Raw genomic sequence first — 20,095 nt, forward strand, 5'->3', positions numbered from 1 at the left:
TATATTTATAATTTAAGGTTAAAATGGATCTCCAAAAGAATTATATTGCTGTACAAAAGCAGTGTGATTATTCACCAGATATTGTATTTAGAGCACAATTTCTTTAAAGGAAAACAAATTCTGTTATTTTTCTCATCTACAAAAAAAATCAAGTAATTAGTGTGTGTCAGAGTAATTATTCTTACAAAAGCTAAAAATCAAATACAGCATAGTTCCTTCCATGGTTACATGCATTACTTCTAAAGGTCATCATTTAGCTGTATACTTCCTTTTATTGCACTTTCTTGAAAAATAAAAAGGGGGGGAGATTGAAGGATGAAAATTTGGCGCTCTCTAATGCTTAATAAACTTAACCTTTATCATGATGCTGAACTTGATGATCCTGTATGAAAGAAGAGTTCATGCTGCTTCAGAGGCATTTGTGCTGACTGTTAGTTAGGCATTTTTATTTGCTTTATGGGTAGTACAAGGAATATTTATTAAAATTCTTCAGAGAACAGTAAATATAAGAGAAGTTAAAGCAGCTGAATAGGGGAGGGATAGCTCCTTGAGAAGGAGGGTATGTGTGGATACCATCCGCCATAGGGGATGCATATGGACTTTGAGAAGATGTCTTTGTGAGCAGTCGTCCTGATGTCTGATTCTGCACGTTTTTACATTTGTAAGATGAAGACTGAGCTAGAAACATGATTTATGAAGAATTTGATCCGGGACTTTGCCCTGTAACAAATGGTTAAAAATTGACATAACAGAAGAAAAATCCTGGAATTTTTTTGCTCATATGCTCGTGTTAAAATGTGTCTGGAAAAACAATGATTTTGAAAAGTGAAAAAAGAAAGCTGTAAAATATACTTTACATAGGGGTATTCTTAAAGCCCATCAAACTCAAAGCTTTGAAATTTCATCTCCGATCAGGTATCTTTTATTGCTGCATTGTAGGGAGTTAAGTATCTGTTCTCAAGCAGACTATAATTCTTCTTCATATATGATATGCTAAGTTGCTCTAGGAGGTAGCTAGAGAATGAAATTGTTTTTCTTTTATTACTGATCCAGAAGTAGTGCCCAGAAACTTACTGGTTCCATAAGCACTACTGATGCTTCATTAAAATCATGCTAACCATGATGGATTGCAGGATGCTGTCTTTTACCYCATGGTTCTCATCTATATTAAAATGAAGTTCTTGTTTTGATAATTGAATATTAGAGTATTCATCAGCAGACTAGATCCTTAGCAAATATAAATTGAGGTTTTATWTGCAGCAGATGTTGATCTTGCCCCGAATAGGTATCCTTTTCAAGGCTTTTCTCCTAAAAAGACTGACTTTGCTGCACTGTGCTGACTGCAGTAAGTGGGTCCTACCTCTTAGGACAGGTTGGCCTCCTGTCAAGGGGTTAGGGAAGATCCTAGTGAATTAAGTGCAGAAACATCAAATGTTTGGCGGGAAGCAGAGGTGAGAAGGTGGTTTGTACTTCTTCCCTACCACRCTCACGGGTATGTGCTAATACTGTCCTGGCTGCATCATAGGTGTGAGCATCTCCTTATAGGTCTCCTTTACTAACAACTTTTTACAAAATATGTAATACATATAATGAGTAAACTAGACTAGATAAATAACCTCATCTGATCTGTTTGGCAGGAGAAGCTAATTAGAAGCAGCAGATGCCTATGAGATACAGGCAGAAAAAATAGGTCATTAAGAAAAAAAAAAGAGGACGCGAACACAGTAAGAACACAGTTAGTTGGAAGAGTCCATCAGGAGTGATAGCTGAAGGTCTGATTCATGGAAAAATTCAAACACAAGTGGACATTTAAGACTGTTTCCTGTTAAGTGAACCTCAGCGTTCAGTGGAAAGGCCAGTGGATGATTAGCTCTGGAAATATGCTGGCATTATCATGAGTAAAGCTAGAGTTGTGAAAGTTAGCTCTCAGAAAAAGGGGGTCATCACYAAATATCTTGTGAGTTTTTCCCCTCGGCAGGCAGCTAAGTGCTGCTCAGAGAAGCCTCTGGAGATGATGAGTGCACTTACCTTTCATGAAGGAGAATAGGGGTCATAAGAAAGAGAACCAAGTCACCCCTAAGAAAGAGGACTGAGTCACCTCTGATCTCCTTTCTGCCTCCTCTCATCTTGCGTCTCTGTCCATCGTTGCCCAGCCGTTGTGCTGCAGTTCCTTTACACTGCTGTACATAGTAAAGAAATGGTCCTAAGAACCCAGCCTGACTTTTCCATTGTTCCAGAGAAAACCAAGTGTGAGGCAGGGCCAGTGTGGGAAATCAGGATGTCTGGACAAAGAACCTTGACCAGTTGTCCCCTCATTGCATGTAGCAATATTAGCAATTAGCACCAAAAAAAAAGGTATCAGTGGGGAAATGTTGCTCTCCGAAGCCATCTCACCTGCATATTTGTCTTGGTGTCACTCACACTTAATATCCTGACTCGCGTGTCAGCTTAAACCGCTACCTCCCTACATGTACTGGGAAGATTCTTATGTTAAAACCTCTTTTGTCATTGCCAGCTTTGGTGTGAAAACCATCCGTCAGCCTCACTGGTGGCAGGCAGCTGCGCTCTCTGTGTCAACATGTAATGCCCCTGGTGAGTGGGTCTGTGGTGGTGTATCCTTATTGTCCCTCAGGAAGCCACCAGGATCACAGTGTGTCGCTGCCTTGGCTTATGGCACCGTAGCAGTAGCTTCCTCCGTGGGCTGTAAAGCCTGATGCTTGCTCTGCATGAGCACATAGTGTATACAGAAGGCAAAAACCTGCTCTTCATCAGTGTTTATTTTCCTGCGAAATACATGCAAAACTTCTGCTGCCTTATGTTCCTTCAAGGATTTAAAAAGTAGATAGGATTTTAAAAAGTTGGGTATGACCCAACTGTACACATTTCTGTCCTGAGGTGTTCTYGGGGAGAAATGACTATTTCCTATGCATTTCTGACCACCAGATTTATGCAAATACTGTTGCAATTTCTAAAGCAGCTTTGGTCTGAATTCCTGGATGATAAATGCATGCAACTTCTTGCTAGCATGTTCAATGCTAAGCATTTTGCATTAAAAGCAGATTTAAATGTGTATTATTTGYGAAGCTGCCTTCAAAACATACCCAAAACGAGATATTACTCAATTTATGAAAGAGTCATTATTGTGAAAATGAAAATATTTTTTGCATGTTCCATATCTGGATATGCAATTGAGTGGTCATTCATATATTAAACATGTTTAACATGTTGTTAAACAAGCTACAACTCATTGGGTCTCAAGACTTGTGTAAAAGGACTCATTTCACTGAGAGACATTTATCAGATGGAAAAATCTGTAAAATATGGAGAATTTCTTTGTAACCATGTAATAAGGAAAGGTGAACTCTGTTCATGCAGAGTATCCTGTTCTGCTGCTGCAAATGTTCATACAACTCTGCCTGTAAGATATCAACACTGTTTTTCCATGGCTCACTACTTACATGAATAATCAGCTACCAGTCTTGCAATAGGCTTGATTTCGTAAAATTCAGTGCTGAAATGGTATTAGAGCTTGCAAATATTTCAGTCAGATTTAATATAACTTTTTTTATACTGTGCTGGAGTGAAGCCCTAGTCTGAAATAATTTAACATCATAAGTGGTTCTAAATGAATGCTCTTGCAGATGATTTCCATCACATTTATGGAATAAAAAAAAAAAAAAAAATCTATTCCCTCCTAAATAATCTTTAACTCTATTACCTTATGAGAAAACAGTCATTTCAGGTTTTAGCACCTGAGTGGTGCTGAGCTTCAGTGATACTCACAGGTAGGTAACAGCTTTGAAGAATAAAATTGCTGCCTTATCAGGAAGAAAAACCCTTTCAGTACAGGTTTAGGAGACTGTCTAATAGATTCGGGATAGCAGAATCCACTGTGCTAAAGCCTGATGCTGTAATGCTGTGGTCTACCACTTCGCCACTTTCTAGATGTGGATCTGAGATATCTATGTGTGTTATTTTTTGGTAAACATGCACAAATGCATATGCGTATATATACTCCTTCAAATGTCAACACTATGTTTTTATGTTTACTAGTTTACTAAATTATGATCCAGTTTTGGGTCATGGGCAAAGTGCAGATAAACCTTGAGCCCGAAGGTTATGGAAGACCTCAAGTGCTTTGTTTGCATAGCTCAAAGTTCAGGAGGAAAAGGGTTGGGTAGGTCCCAACCATTTGTCTGTTTGTGCCCTCATGTTCAGAGGAAACTAGATGAATTACTAAAACATCATCAGAGGCCTGCTGGAGAAACACAGCCCTGCTTGAAGTCTAGCTCTCTAAGCTCACGTGAACATCTTGAGCTTAAGTGGGAGAGAATAGTATCTGCCTACTTAACAATTTATTGCAATGTATTTAATATTGTGCTCTGAGCTGTTTCATGCTCTGAACCACATACCATTATAGTTTGAGAGGGGTTTTGCTTGGATGTTATAAAGACTTAGCATTTTTAAATGCATTTTGATGTATGTAACAATTGCTATGGGGAAAAAAATGATTCTTGATTTCTTAGTTTTCGATATGTTCTTTCATGGAAATGGAATACTTGAAAAGTTCCCACAGAGGTGTATCTGTAGCTTTTCTCTGATGTCAGTACTGAGGATGGAGACAGAAAGATGGAATTATTTTCCTTTGTTGAGAGTTGGGAAATCCCATAGCTTGCAGTGTATCTTGTGTAACACTTAGGGTTTGATTGAAGTAAAATGTATGAATTGAAAATTGCACTTTTTTGATGCTAGTTTTAGAAAATTCCAGATAATTAGTACACACTAGTTATCTTCTGTGGTGGGCAAGGTCAACTCTTATCTCCAGGCCTGTTGGAGACTGAGCCTTGGGTGTCTTTGTCGATGCATGTGCGTCTTCATCCTACTTTCCCTTAGATTAGAGGCTTTCCCTTAGATTTTGTAGATCATGTTAGCATTTGTAACAAGTAAAATGCAGAAAATCCTGTTTGTCAGCAATCTTTAATCACGCTGTTTAATCACACTGCTAAGTTAATTAAGTTTAATGTTTTTGTGATGCTTTGTGGTTCAGCCCTTAGGTTCAGATTGCTCTGTGATACTGAAAATATGTTCTGGACAAGAGGAAATAGCTCCAAGTTGTGCCAGGGGAAGTTCAGGTTGGGTATTACGAAAAACTTCTACACAGAAAGAGTAGTCCAGCATTGGAAGAGGCTGCCCGAGCAAGTGGTTGAGTCACAGTCCCTAGCAGCATCCAAGAAACGTRTAGATTAGGCACTTGGGGTTTAGCAGGCATGATRTTGAAGGGCTTCTGGTTAGACTTGATCATCTTGGAAGGTCTTTTCCCAACCATAATGGTTCTATGACACCTCCACCAGCAGTTACATGCTGGAACACTGCTTTTGTTGCTTAGTGAAACATTTTGTCAAGGAATATTCATGTGTGCGTGTCCTTGTCTCTTCATCTTCTGCGTGCTGGTGGCTCCTCYGTAGATCCTGCTTGCTCTCTCCTGTGTTTTCTTGTGTGGCACTGGCAGTTCTGATTTGCCCTTGTGACTCTCCAGGAGGTGTCTGAAGAGATGCTCAATACAGTATAGCAGAGATTTGTTTTTGCCCCTTTTAAGGCTATACGTTCAACTGCTATGTATGCAATGAAGATGTACATTAGAGTGCTGCTTGGTGTTGATGATAAAGTATTAAACAAGTAGCTCTRCAGTGAAGCTGAACTTTGAGACATCTCATTTGTTTTCCTTTTCGAGCATCTTTTCTCAGATATTCTTCTGAAGTTTAAGAACTTGACTATCTTATGAAAGTATGCATGGAAAAGCAATGTTTTCATTCTTTTTTTTTTTTTCTTGCTTTCTGTAGTTTTTGTTTTGTAATATCTGCCAACAGGTTGTCTAGGCTGACAAAATTATATATACGACAGTACAAAGTACAGGCTTTTGGTTGTCAGAGCAACCTATATATTTTGGAGCAGTGGGTAGCAGGGTGGATCCAGTGAGATTTCAAGGTGATTTACAGCAATGAGAGAGATGAGAATCCAGCCTGTATTACCACCCACAGGAGACATACAAATGGATTATGGAACTTTTTTTTTTTCCTCKTTTTTTTTTTTTTTTGAAGTGTTCCTTGAAGAAAGGAGGGGAAGTGAGGTTGTCTAACAGCATGCATTATCTTTTAAAATGATATAAGTTAAAGAGCTTTTAAAAGCAGTATTTCAAAAATTGCTTGAGGATGTTAATCTTCAGCTTTTTCCCTTTCAGCTAGTAATGATGATTGCTTATAATTCCTCGTATTTGAAAACCTTCTTCCTTGACAAAAAGAAAAAAACACAATGTTTGGAGCACTGGAGTTGCATATGCCAAGCTCTTCATTTCAGCACACGTCGCTGGAGCACGCAGGAACATTTTATGCATGTTTTAAGGTTGCCATTGAGCTTGTGGTACCGACAGCCCTGTGAGGCCTGGCGCAGGGAGGGCTGCTGCRGAGCTGGCCTAGCAACCCTTGCCTGCAACGTGAGCAAAATGTGCCCCTTTTTCCAAGGATTCCCTTCAGTGGGCGTGTTACTGGTTCAAGAGATGGGTTTTAAGTCACGTTGTGTGTAGGGAAGCATCCTTTGGTGGTAGGATCTTGGTGTGATAGTTGGCTCTGAAAAGTCTGTGTTCTGGGCCTTTAGATGTAGAAATCTATAAATGTGCCTTTCCACATTGAACATGTGCAAGTGTGGTTCAATGTGTAAAATTATCTGTCACAGTAACATATTCAGATGTGTTTTGTTGAGGCATACTAGGGGCATATTAAATCCACCAAGAAATTTGTGCTTTTGAGTACTCTGGACTTTTAGTCTCTCTCTGAAGATGGGGATTTAGCAGTTTGATTTTACCAGGATAAATCAGAAAGTTATATTAACCTACTCACRTCAGTTTAAAATGAATAAAAGCACTACTGCTTGTTTGAACGTGCCCTGTCTCACCCAAAGCTTAAAGTTGAAGGAACATATTTTGTTCCGWTTTCTTTATAACAGAGTAACCTTTTAGACTAGGAAGAGAACAAATCTGTAGCACGGTTGTACATCTAGATTTATATGAGAATGTGTCTGCTCAGTCCGTGCCAAATCAAAAGTATTATTTTCATAACAAATGGCAGCTAGAAAAGATTTATTGATTTCCTTACCTGGGTTTATTTGTCTGAATGCCTGAACAAACATGGGAAAGGCAAATGTAAAAATTGACAATGATATCTGGTCTGTAAAGAACAGAAGATAATAGGGTGAATTTTGGTCTATGTAGCAACAAATGTTATTCCACAAAGATCCTTCTCCAGAASAGCAGCAAACATATCTTTGGCCTCTTTTGATTAGTAACGAGTTTAATAAGTGAATTTAATTAACGGGATGGCATTAATTGTTGGATTCCTTTCCTCTCTCTCTCTTCTTCCTCCTCGCCTCCAAGAATTTCATAGTGCTTTATGAAATCTTTGGAGGTATTTTTAGATCTGTGGACATAACTGCTGACATCTCTTTTCCTGCTGAAAACAAGACGTTGTTCTCAGTTTTTGTTGCTGAAATGCTCCTTTTCAAGTCATTAAATATGGCTTTGCTGCTACTCCAGTAGTCCTTTTGGACCAGTGGGATCGATTGGAAAATACCCTACTCTGTAAGGAATTAATTACAGGTGGTCTGTAAATGCCATGGTTTGGTTTGCTTGCTTTAACCCTCCCACTTTGGGTTCAGAAAGCAGAGAGAAGACTGAATGACCTAAAAGATGTTCTGTAATTTTAATACTTGAGCATGTTTTGACTGCGATTTCATTGTTAACATGGAATATAAACATCTATATGTGACCTACGTATATGTAATGACATATATGGGACATATATATGTCATTATAAAGGGATGCTTACGGGATTCAAGGCAACAACAGCTTTCCTTCTCACAGCTGCACAAGAAACAGCCTGTGTACAAGGAGATAGCACCACTGCTCTATAGCCACACTTGGATATTGTAGCCACAATTCTTGTTTGCTGGGGTGCTTGCTGACTATTTAAAAAAAAAACGAAATTGCCTTTTTTTTATGTCACTATTGCTTTGTTTTATTTCTTTTTATTTTTCCTGCAAAGAAGACTATTTTATCATTCTTTTTCCCTCAGGAATCATGAGATTCCTTGTGCAAACATGGCAGCCCCAAAAACAACAGCAACCAAAAAACCCTAATATTCATAAATGCAATACATTCTAATTTATGTGGAATATAGTATTGTATAGTAGTGCTGGAGAGCCACCTTCTTGTAAAGGAAGCAAGTTGCCCATATCTTCATCCAGGAACATGGGCAAACTGTAATTCAAAGATATTAAAATGCAATGCAAATGAATTCAAATATGAAGTTGAATGCTATTAATGGAAAAGATTCTTAAAAATTTTTTCCTTTGTTTCGCAAATTCAATTTTGAGCTTTTTTTTTTYCTCCCTTTCTTTGAAGATTTGTTGYTATTGCTGCCAAGCAGAAGGCTAATCTGTAAGGAAGGTCTCATGTTCAACCTGAGCACCTGCATGGAGGAGCTCACATGCCTTTACCTGGTCCAGGCAGAGCCTGTGGAAAATTACATCATCCTCTGCCTCAGTAAGCCTTGTAAGCCTTAATGACACAAAAAGGAAAAGTTGGGATTGCCTGTCTGCCAGCAAGACTAACAATGTTTAAAAAAAAAAAAAAAAAAAGTAGAATAAACTTTAAGACCACAGTTCTTTCAGTTATAGAATTACAATCTTTGTTTTGAATTTTAGTAGGGTGGGTTTGTTTATTAAATTTGACACAATTGTCATTTAAAAATGCATCATACCTGCTAAGGTTAGAGCCTCCCTGCTGCTGTGAGGCCCCTTGGCCTTCAGAGTGTGGTATCTGCCTCCAACATGCAGCATGTTAGTGCACATGGGGCTCGGGGGAGAGGTGCTCTGGATAGAAATCAGTCCAGTTTAAAGCAGAATTGGTCTCTGGGTCACATTAACAACTGCAAGTGCTCAAAGCCTCCTGAACAGGTAGACAGCTCTAGTGAGAGCAGTTCCGTCACCCTTGGCTCTGTCTTTGCAGCCTTGTACCCTGCTACACAGATTAACTTTTCTTAATAGTTAGTATTTTCAGTTACATTCCAAAAAGAGTCAATTTGGGAATGAATGAGAAACCATATTGACATGCTTAAACATCTTCTGCCTTAAACTCCATGTTCCTTTTTTTTTTTTCCTCTTTCCCTTGTATTTGCACTAAATGGTTGCACAGCGTCCGTGACAGCCCACCTTGGCTGGCAGGAGGCCCCTCTGTCTGCTTGGTCTCGCTTCTTGAAGCGCCCGAGGTGCTGCAATAGCCTCTTGCTTCAGAGCAAGCTCAGACAAGCACCAAAGGGATATTTGCTCATCCCTAAAGCCTTGAGTATTTCCGTGTGAAGACACTTGCCTGTCAGGAAAGCGAATATTGTTTGCCGTGGTTTTGGTGAACTTGACTAAGCCGCTTTCCTCTTCTGGGAGCCTGTGCACGGGACATCATTCCCGGTGCGAGTGCCAGAAGGTGTCCTGAGCATCTTGCCTCGCTCCCCTGAGCTCGCTCCTTGCATAAAGTGCCTTTTATCAGCAGGAACGAGCTATCCCGGCGGGACCTCGGGGACCTGCCCTGCGCCTTCAGAGCAACTTGGACCCCCTGGTAATTCACAGGGCCCTGGAGGCACCAGCTGGTTTAGTTAGCGAAGTCTTTGCTGGTGCCTTCCTGCAAGCAAAATGAGCCAGGAGCAAGAAAGGGGGAAGAGGAGAGGTGARGAGTTTGAAGTTGCAACGTAGAGGACGAGCCAAATACGACAGCTCCCGTGTGCGTGTTTGTTGTATTTTTTTCCTCTTCAGAGTATTGTTGTTTCCTTCCTGAAATGCGGTTCTAAAGGGTTTTGAAAAATTGAACGGCATTATTCCAAAGAGATGCATGCTGATATCTAGCCTCACGTGGCTGAACGTGTTTTTGAGCATCTCCAGAACTGAAAGCAAGGACACATCTAAATAATCAACTTCAAAGAATGACACTGTGGAGCCAGAGTGCGTTTCTTTTCTAAGTTGAAAGCTTTTTGTAGGCATCTTGTTTTCAAGGAATTGTTTGTATCCAGAATATAATTTTGAAAACAGTAAAATATTCTCCTTCATATATTTTAATAATTGATTTTTTAATTTCCTTCTTGCAAACTTCAGAATAAATCCAAGTAGTGTAATCCAACCTGTGCAGTGTCAGAGCGTGGTGGTTATGCAGCTGCAGTTTTCATCCTGTTTAAGCACAGATGTCATTTTAGGCCCACTTGATTTGAAATCCCTCTAGTCTATCTTGCTATAGGGAACATTAATCATAATTATAATTGAGAATCAATGAAAGATAATCTTTTAGAGGAATGCTTTTACTAAAGCTTTGATTTTATATTTGGCTTTCAAAACAATAAAGAAATTTCAAGATCTACTGGATCTGCTGATCTGCTGAAATCAGAGGGATGGTGCCCGCCAAGCTCAGCTGGCCTTGGGTTGAGCTTGGGTTGAGACCAGAGCCCTTTCAGGCTTCTCAGGTCAACRGGCTTCTTCTGCCTTCACTTCTGTTCTAAGGCTGAAGGATTTTTAATGAGACTTCGTTAAACAGATTATCGGAAGATCTCGGAGGACTTCTAATGGTGAGAAGCGGCATACTGTATTGATAGGTAGGRCTCAAAAACCCATTTAACTTTTATTTATCAGAAAACTATGACGTTCTTGCCACTTTCACAATAAATGGTACAAAATAGCTAGAATTAAATGAGTAAATTAACAGTAATAAAATTAGGGAAGCATGAAATTAAAAAAGTGATTGCTATAATAAGGTGTAAAAGTTTTCCAAGAGAAGAAAAATACCTTGTTAATTTGGTGAAAAACAATATTAGTGCTATTTATTAAAGAGGAATATATTTATACTGTCAGTCTCATCTGAAGTCTGCTTCTATTAACAAGGGGATTGAAGAGGAGGAAGAGTGAAAGAAGAGGAAGAAAGAGTAAAAATGAGGTCATGTCGTTCATCATTACTCTGGTAGGTGGAGTTTGGACTTAAATTTTTTCAGGAAATGAAAAAAATGGATTGAGACTCTGTAGAAATAGCTAGTCTCTGTGACCTCAACTGGAGGTTCACACCCCAACTGGAGTGTTGGTCTGACTTCCTTCTCCATCCTYCCCATTTCTTGGCTCTGCCAGCAGATGAGTTAGTTTAGCCAAGTGAAATCTCAGGTAATGAACAGCATAATACCAAAAAAACGTGGTTTGTGTTATATAAGCAGTTTATTTTATAGCGGCGTTACAATTAATAACGTTTCACCGTAGCAATACTTCTGAATRACTGTTGAGATTCCCCTTTTTTCCCCAAAGATCTTCATTAAAATACGGATAGAAATACCCTGATGAACTTAGAGACAGAAGATATTCAAGGGAATGCCRTTTTAATAAACTGTTGCGTGAAAGCAGTGTTTCCTGGCTGAATTAGTAATTGTGTTCCCCTGAGGTTCTTTGCTTTCACAGCTCTCCAGTTGGCTGGTTTGTTTGGTGCTAAACAGCTCGAGCAGATCTGGAGAAGCTGAAATGCTCGATAAGGTCAGAAAAGCAGATGACTGCTGAAAACGCAACACATTCACTAAAAATGCATATAATTCATTGGCTGCATTTTTATTAATCTTTTTTAGATTAGTGTCTCACACTCCTTATGTTAAAATATCTTTTTTTTTTTTTTTTTTAATAGCAAGTTTTCAGAGCTACTCTGCTGTTTTTTTTTTGATTCCTGCCCTTTTAATAACCTTTCAATATAGGTGCTTTTCTTGCAGGGACACCAGCTATTTGGCCGTGAGGGTTTCGAGAGGGGCTCTGAGCATGTCGGGCATCACCGGGTTGCCCGTGTGTTGCTCTCTGMGTTGCATCAGCTCCGTGGCACATTAAGTACTAGGTTGTCATCGTCTTCAGTTCTGGAGCAGTTCCCCTGAGCCAGCTTTAGCTGCCTCTTATGTAACCAGCCGAGCTGGGGGCTGATGGAGGGACCTCGTGTTCTGTGGCAGGCAGGAGTGTAGCTGATTTCTAGCCTTGCACCTATTTTTTTCACTAGCTCTTGGGGTAGCAAACGCTGCTGCACCTTCTCCAAAGACACTGATTTCAGGGAGTGAGCACTAGAGAGGACAGATTTGTCCTGTAGCACAAAATAAAGAAAGAAAAATTTGGGAAAAGGCATTTAATATTTTCTCCGAGAGAGGAGTTGGCAACTCTGGCATTGCTCCAGCCCCTGTGCCTGATGTTTCTATAAGTATCTATATGCAGCCACTGGCGCAAGGCTGGAAAGCTTGTTTTCCGTGATGTTCTCAATGTGACCTTTGAAGAAAATACCTAAATTCTTTGTTTAGAGTGCAGAGGGCACGGATCTCGGAGCAATTTCTGTTAAATGCAGATATTGCTTCACTATCAATGTCACACTGTCAGAAAGTGGTGCTTTGTTAAGATAATGTGACCTTTAGAAGAATAATCTTCCAGTTCTTTATTCTGTCTTAGTACGGTGAATCTGTGCTTTAATTCTTAATGCCTTCTGATAAAGTAGAAATAAAACATAATTGAGCTATTTTTATTATTTCCCTTCAGCTTTGTAACTTGTTTTTCTTCATAAAATGACACAGGTGTCATTTCATCCATGAAAAATATGTTTACTCGCTGTAAAATATACATCTATACTGAAATGTAAATTGGAGAAGCATTTACATATTAAAAAAAGGAGAAAAAAAAAAGGTATAATGCTATCGACTGCTTTCCTATTAGATGGCTTTTATGGAGAAAAAAAAAGGGGGGCAAAAATTGCCCTACAGGCTTTGCACAAGGTTGTCTGTTGTGGGAAGAGAAAGCCAATGTCCTTGAAAAATAACTATTTCAGATGAGCAAATGAGACCAGTTCTTCACAGCCCATGGTAAAACAGGCTTTTCTGAGCCTTCTAATTGTTTTGGATCAGGTGATTCTTATTTACCGTGTCTTCAACTTGGTCAGAGGCTTGAACCTGGCCTTTTCCATCTTCTTTCCTGGCGTTGCTCCATTTACTAGGACTCATACAATATGCTTTGGGTCCATGAAGTGAAGGTTTATATTTTCCATAARTGTGTTCTGTTTTTGAAAAATTGGTAATTGCTATGAACTAGGCAGATTTAGGTGGAAGTTTCCTGTTGGCTGAAATTTCTCTGTTTACTGAGTGTCCTTTTTCCTTCTGAGTTACGAACTCTATAGTGCCTGGTGTAAGTAGTACCTCTAGAAAAGGAACCAGAGGTATATTTGATTGATTTGCTCTTTGTCATGATATAATTCAAATGTAATAGAAATATAATATTTAGATACAGCTACATAGCCACAATTCTAAAGTTTTGATACAAAATTGAAGACGTTCACATCACTGGAAAGAAAAGAACAGAATGTCATTCAAGGCATGGTTTTATGATGTGATGTTTCAGTTGTTTTTCAAGTGGTAATTATATGAAGACCTTAAATACTTGAAAATATTTTTAAAAAATATTTTTTTCTGAGCTATGGCAAAATCTCCCGATAAAACCTCAGCATTCTTATTGTACTTGGACAAGTGATTAAGGATTTGTGCCRAGTTTTAAAAAGAGTTTTTATATATATAATATGTTAGCCTTCTAGAGGCAATCAAGAAAAATAAAGACAAGTATACTACCTTACATTTTGTGAAAGCTTAAAATTTAGAAGTTTAGTAGTGTGTTTAACRGCATCTGTCTCTTAGATGCAATACTTAATAACATTTTGAGATATATTTACTTTTAAAGCTCCCTTAAATTTTAAAACTCTGTAAATTTACAGAAAAAGTCAGTCATGGGGTTTACTTCTGACTGAAGTACATAGATTTCTGAGAGAAAACTCCTCATAAACTGTCAACAAAAATTTCAGCAGTAGAACTTGTCCGAGAGTTGATTTTTCAAGAGGGGGAAAATATATATAATCTAATTGGAATAAAAAGATGCATATATGTTTATATGTGATTTTTGCTAATGGCAAGCATTTAAACTTCCTGAAATATCCACTAAAATTCCAGACTCTGTAAATGTTTCTTATTACTAGGTAAAAACGCCTTCTGCTGCTCTGGGAGGTTTGACTGATATCGAACTTTGCCTTCTTCAGTATTTATCTCTGAGCATTTTGACTTCCTTGGACGTGRCAAGTTTCCTTCCAAGTATTTTTGACGTCTTTGGAGGCACCACATTTGCCTAGGTAGCACATTAAGCAGACCAGCACAGACCTACCTTATTTTTAAGTTCCTCTATAAAAGTAAATCACCAGTCCCTGCTTTATCGCTGATCCAGCCTGTGTACCCGTCTTTGCTTCTGCACTTTGAATCGGCGATTCTGTGCTTCTGCATAAGATGAAGAAATAAAAAGARCTAGACTAACATTTCTTTCCTACTGCTAACACTTCAGGAGCATCGATGTTCCTTTCTGACTCAAGGGCATATATTGCATATCCSTCTTTCTGACCTCTTCATAGCGGCAAAACTGATGACAAATTTTCTTGCTCAGTACTATATGATTATAGTTATTTTCATTTCTTAGACAACCAGTTTATGTTGCCTTTTTTCATCTTAAATATTGTGATAGGAATGAAACATGGTATAAAGCTTACAGTTTATTACTGCTTCAAAGTACAGAGTAGGTGGAAAATAATTGTCAATTCAAGAAAATCTATTACATTGTAATGAAAAGATCAAACTGGATGTTGCTTATTGCCTCCCTTTTCCCTTTATGCTTTTGGAATCATAAATAGTGTTTGCTTGTCTTTGGAAAACTTTGTTCGTGTTCTAGGTGCTATCCAATATTACCTGCTGTAGCACCATCTGCCTACCCATTTTTGAAGTGTTTTTTTTCTCTATGTGTGCACATCCACATGTATGTGCATTTATGCCATATGATTTCAAAAAAGTGCTATAAAGTGGTGAAGTACACAGTAGACAAACTGGGCAACTTCCCACCTTCCAAGCAGCCTGTCTTCATTGTCCTGGGTGTAATTTAGCATCTTTTTTCCTCGTCTAATTATTTTCTTTCAAAACATGGCATGTTTATGTTAGTAATAATAAAATTATTACTTCTGGGATGAATACATAAGCAAAGTCATGTCTGTAGATAAATATTACATATTTCCCTAATATACTATTTTATTTAGCTCAGTAGTTGAATTATTATCTTTAAGTGAAAGATTTTTCAGCTCATTAGTCCTTGCACTCCACACTGCAATATGGAAATCTTAAAAACTAAGAAACTAATCGGGCTGCTCGTCGGAGGCCTGCCAGAAAGCGGCATTTGGATTGCAGTGCTAAGAGATTCAAGTGCATGTTTGCCTCCCAACATTATGGCATCTCATGAAAATCAATTAGAGTATTCAGAGAAATAAAGTTGGGTATGTCATCCAGCAAAAAAAATAGTGCCTAGCTTCAGTTTTGGGGAATAGAAACCCATCACGGATACAAAATCTGTATGGGAGAAGGAGAATAAAAGGTGAAATCAGGGTCCAGCAAAGTAACAGGACTGCCCCTAGCTTCGTTAGGGCCRAGAGTTAATTTAGTGTGTTGATAATGGTTTGTGTAGATCTTCAATAACATGCTTTGTTTCCAGATCCGGTATGGAGTTTTATGGGACGGGATTTATGGATTGCTGGGATATGTCAGCCTACCCTTCCACGCAACTGAATATCTGTCAGTTGAATGAATGGTAGTAGTCACTGTTTATGAAATGCAGACCATGTTGATGCCAGACCAATACTTGGTTCTTAAGATACCTCATTATCTTGATTTATTTTTTATTCTTTATTTTTTTTAATTCTTTGCTCACTTTGTGATCATTTTGGCCTTAGTAAAAGAGATTCAAACTGTTTTCAAAGTCATTAAGCATCTATCTTTCCATTACTCTACTCCAAAACTCCAAAGGGTCACCTCTACATTTCATATTCTAAAATATTTATTTTGATTTCCCATTAATTTAAGCAGACTTCAGTCCTCTTAACTGCATTATAGAGGACAAAAATTTTGCAGTCTGCTGTTGGAGAGATGCCTACTCAGAGGTATCTGCTCCATTGCAGTAGCGTTGTTCTTCCCTCACAACCTTAGTTTCGATATTGTCACCGAAATCATTAGGAGTTTGGGATAATCTGCATCTCTAATGATAATGTCATCTCCTTGCTTCAATGATAACTGCTTCAAAGTAACATGAAAGTGTTTTAAAACAGAGGTCAATTTCTTTTATCCCTTTTGTTGTTGATGATGAACTCAGCCAGGGGCTTAACAACCGATCTTCAAATCAAATTCAGTTCTTCAGCTCTTTGTAGCAGTCACCTACTAGGTAGAAAAGTCTGTGGGCATTGAGCCAGCTGTCTTTTGAAGTGTTGAATCCACCTGTTCTGACGTTAATCCCTGAGAATAAAATCCATATGTAGCCCCAAACTGGTGTTTGTGTGGGCCTCTAAATTACAATCAGAATAATTAAAATGTTGACTTTCATATCACAGATGGCAACTGCASTAGATAATTGCGTTATTGCAATTATTCTGAGCTAAGTTTTGGAGTGAAAGTAAAAAATTCTGAATGATTTTATAGCAATACCCAATTAGCTAAACTTAATCATTTCCTAGATTTAAAAGGGAAGGAAAAATGAAATGAGATAATACAGATAATGATTTATAAAGAACTTATGCATTTTTACATAGATATATAGTTTGGAGTGATTTTCTTTAAATGTATGACAGGTTAGACTTTTGGCCTAACTTTGCAATGATTTTTTAATTTGTTTGTAAGGTTATAAAATAATGGAACAGTTTTCTTTTTATTTTGATCTCTATTCTGACTGTACACTTTGCAATRTCTAGCCAGCAGGTGAAGCCTTTGAACGTGTAGGAAGATGGTTCATAACGTAGACAATTTTTTAAAGAGAAAGCAAAGGAGTTCTTTTTTTTTTGCACTGTATCAATTGCATGCACAATTGAAGGCAATTGTTAGCAATCTGTCTGCATTATTATGATAAACAAGTGTTTGAGCCTTCTCTTTGGCAGGACAAATATTCCRTGACAAATATTTGTCTGTTTAAAAACTTGCTGAATGTAAGTCTGTTTAAAACTTACGGAATGTTACTTTTTCATGGCATTTGCTTGGCATTTAGTCGCCTAACAGCGTTGCTTTTAAGTGTCATTGAAGATGACACTTTATTTCTAATAATATACCTGTTCATAAGTAAAGCATAGAAGCTATGCGAAACATTTAAAATAGTTCAAGGTGTTTGCTAATACTTTTGATTTATACAGGAAGTACAGCTATAACTGCATATCTAAAATACGGGGAATTTGGTATGTATGCTGCTGACAGAAAAACTAGCATTCAAACTTTTGCTCTTKAAATTTATGTTAATGTAACTGCTTTTGAATGTCATTTCTTGATTCATCTTAATTATAAATTTAGTCATTTTAAATTTTTCATTAGCTTGGGTGACTTTTCGCTAGAGACTGATTTGCCTCTCTCTTTCCATACTATAAATCATGAAATACTCAGCACTGTGAAGCCCAGTGGAAGTTACTTCACTGTGAAAATGAGCATAAGTGAAGAGAGAAGTTCTACTGTTTTAAATTGCATGGTCTGATCCTCCTCCCCTAAAAGCTCATGGGCATCTTTTTTTTTTTTCCCTTTTTTTTTTCCTTTTTTTTTTTTTTTTTTCCCCTCCTTTCTCCTTCAGAGCTTGAAATCAGGTCATATAAAAATAAGTTGTTTCATGAGGGAAATATTCCTAATGAAAAATGAAATTTTATTAAAATGTTAATTTTTCAGTAAGGAAATGATATGTATTGTGAAAGAAAAGCGTGAAGGAAATGTGTCTCTACTGCTTATTTTAGTCCAAAAATACCCATACCATGATAAAAATACACATATTTGTAGATTTTATGTGATCATTATATAATTCAGGGTCATTAATACCAATTTTGCGAGTTCCTTTTAGCAATCAGTKAGGGATAATATTTTCACAGTTACTGGAAACTCTCTTCTTATTAAAGTAGCTTATGGAATATCTTCATTTTATAGGTTTTGAGAATGTACATGGACATATGACCATTGTTTTTTTCAATGCTTCCTCACTTTGTACACAGACCTATTTGTGAAACCAGTGGTTGAGCTGATGCAGAATCAGATTGGGAATAAGGTCAGTAGAAAGCTTTTGCAGATACAACAGTGAAGTTTCCCTGAAACTCTCAAATGTGTCTTGTTAAACACAGTTGTCTCAAGTGAGGAGACTTTCCATCCATCTCTGTCACTGGGAAAGCAAGGCAGGTACAGCCCAAACTAGGAGGCATTTAAGTGCCTTGCTACCAGATGAAGGAAAAAGCCTTAAAAGGTCCCCTAGAAAGGAAGGGGTTATCTGCCCAAGTCTAGGCCCTGCTGCTCTGTTAGACCTTTCAGAAAGCTGGCGTGTTTGTTGTGTCCCAGTCTCAATCTGTGCTGCTCCTGCAAGGAAACCTCACAGCATTCTTGCACTTCAAGGGTTACAAGTCAAGCAGAGAGGGATTTTTTTTTTCCCCCTCCTTCCTACCAATCTGCTCAGCTTGCTTTGTAGTTGTAGTTGCTTGCTTTCCCATGAGCTTCCAGCAAATGCTCATACAATCTGATTAACGTGGTTCACATACCAAGGACACTGGCTTGGGGACTGCCATGTCTCACTCATGGAAATGTGATTTATGGTCCATGGATGCTGTATCTGTGTGTTRGGGCTCTCATTCATGCTTCCGTTTCTGCCTCTTTTCTCTGGTTTAGGCAAGCATGCCTGTGTAGAGATTAGTGACTGATTATATTACTTTTTTAAAATAGTGGTGTTATTTTCAATAATAAACAGATGCATTTGCAATAGAAAAGGAAAGAAATTCCATACGCTTGTGCTCCTATTGAACCTTTTAGCTCTGGACTTGATCTGTTGTTCACAGCAGTCCCCCTTTGAGTGGAAAGTTGGATTAGCTGCCCCCCAGAGGTCCCCTCTGATCAAGGCTTCTGTGATTCTGTGACTCCTCTTGACTTTTCAGTATGGATTTCCAAAATTAAAGAGAATTAGAGTAATTGAATCACCACACGTTTTTTTAAGAAGCTTTAACATATTTTGCACTGTGAAATGAATAGTTCTGTTTCCCAGCCAGAGCRGAGAGGACTTGGTCTTCAGCATTTTCCTGGAATGATTTGAACTAGTAAAAAATCATAGAGAGGAGCTAACTGCACATGTGAGCAGATTTGCAGTGTGCCATGCACTGCACCTCCATATTCTAGTAGCTGAATGCAACCAATACTGTCTTTAGAACACACGTTATTGTCCAACATTTAGGAATATTCTTTTCTTATGTTAAATATATAGCTGAGGAAAAGGAGAGTATGGTTGGTGGAAACATGGCTTAGGAATTTATGCCTGTGAATCATAGGACCCGTGAGGCATCAGGCAGCCAGAGCTGCATTATTTACAGAGGCATGTTGTATAATTGTGCCCGTCTTATCGTGATGAGTCATYGGGTTAAGTAAAAGCAGATCTCACGTATATGGGTGAGGGTGACTAATCACTGTGGTGCTGCCAGGACTTTCACTGTTTAAAACATCATTTTTAGTGTTTAAAGGTTTGGTGTCAGCAAATTGTCATTTTCTGATTAATGTTGCTTTGCTGAGACATCCCAGACATCTCCGGTATTGATGTATGAGAGCAGGTGCCCCAACATGAGTATCCAGGATCGCCTTTCAAGAGCACCAACACACATTGAGGTAATTTTGTAATACTGAATTTGTGCAAGTCATCAGCATTTCTGTCAATTCTTGTTTTGGGTGACAAGTGAGGAAATTCAGAATACACTATGCAATTTGTATCYGAGCTCAACTCAGTATACCAAGTTTTCTGAATATGCCTCTTAATTCTTGACTTAATGCATGCTTTCTTTATCTTTAAGTCATAAAGTACTACGGCATAAAGTGCTTAAGCTCTGAGAGCTGTGTGCAAACTCTGGCCTAGTCTAAAAGATCATGAGGGTTTATTGAAAACATTTGCTCTGATGGAGCTAATT

At 38.2% G+C, this 20,095-nt stretch overlaps 1 protein-coding gene across 1 annotated transcript in view; it reads left to right on the plus strand.

The window, feature by feature from the left end:
* Positions 1 to 2,468: 2,468 nt before the first annotated feature.
* Positions 2,469 to 20,095, plus strand: part of NAALADL2 (N-acetylated alpha-linked acidic dipeptidase like 2) — a 224,557-nt gene continuing 206,930 nt past the window's right edge. Inside the window, exon 1 of the mRNA XM_026045231.1 lies at positions 2,469 to 2,703. Coding sequence (XP_025901016.1) covers positions 2,469 to 2,703 — 235 coding nt within the window. The remainder of the gene's footprint in view (positions 2,704 to 20,095) is intronic.

The sequence above is a fragment of the Nothoprocta perdicaria genome, unplaced genomic scaffold (assembly GCF_003342845.1).
Source record: "Nothoprocta perdicaria isolate Ctin4 unplaced genomic scaffold, notPer1 scaffold_4, whole genome shotgun sequence".
NCBI classification, from domain to species: Eukaryota; Metazoa; Chordata; class Aves; order Tinamiformes; family Tinamidae; genus Nothoprocta; species Nothoprocta perdicaria.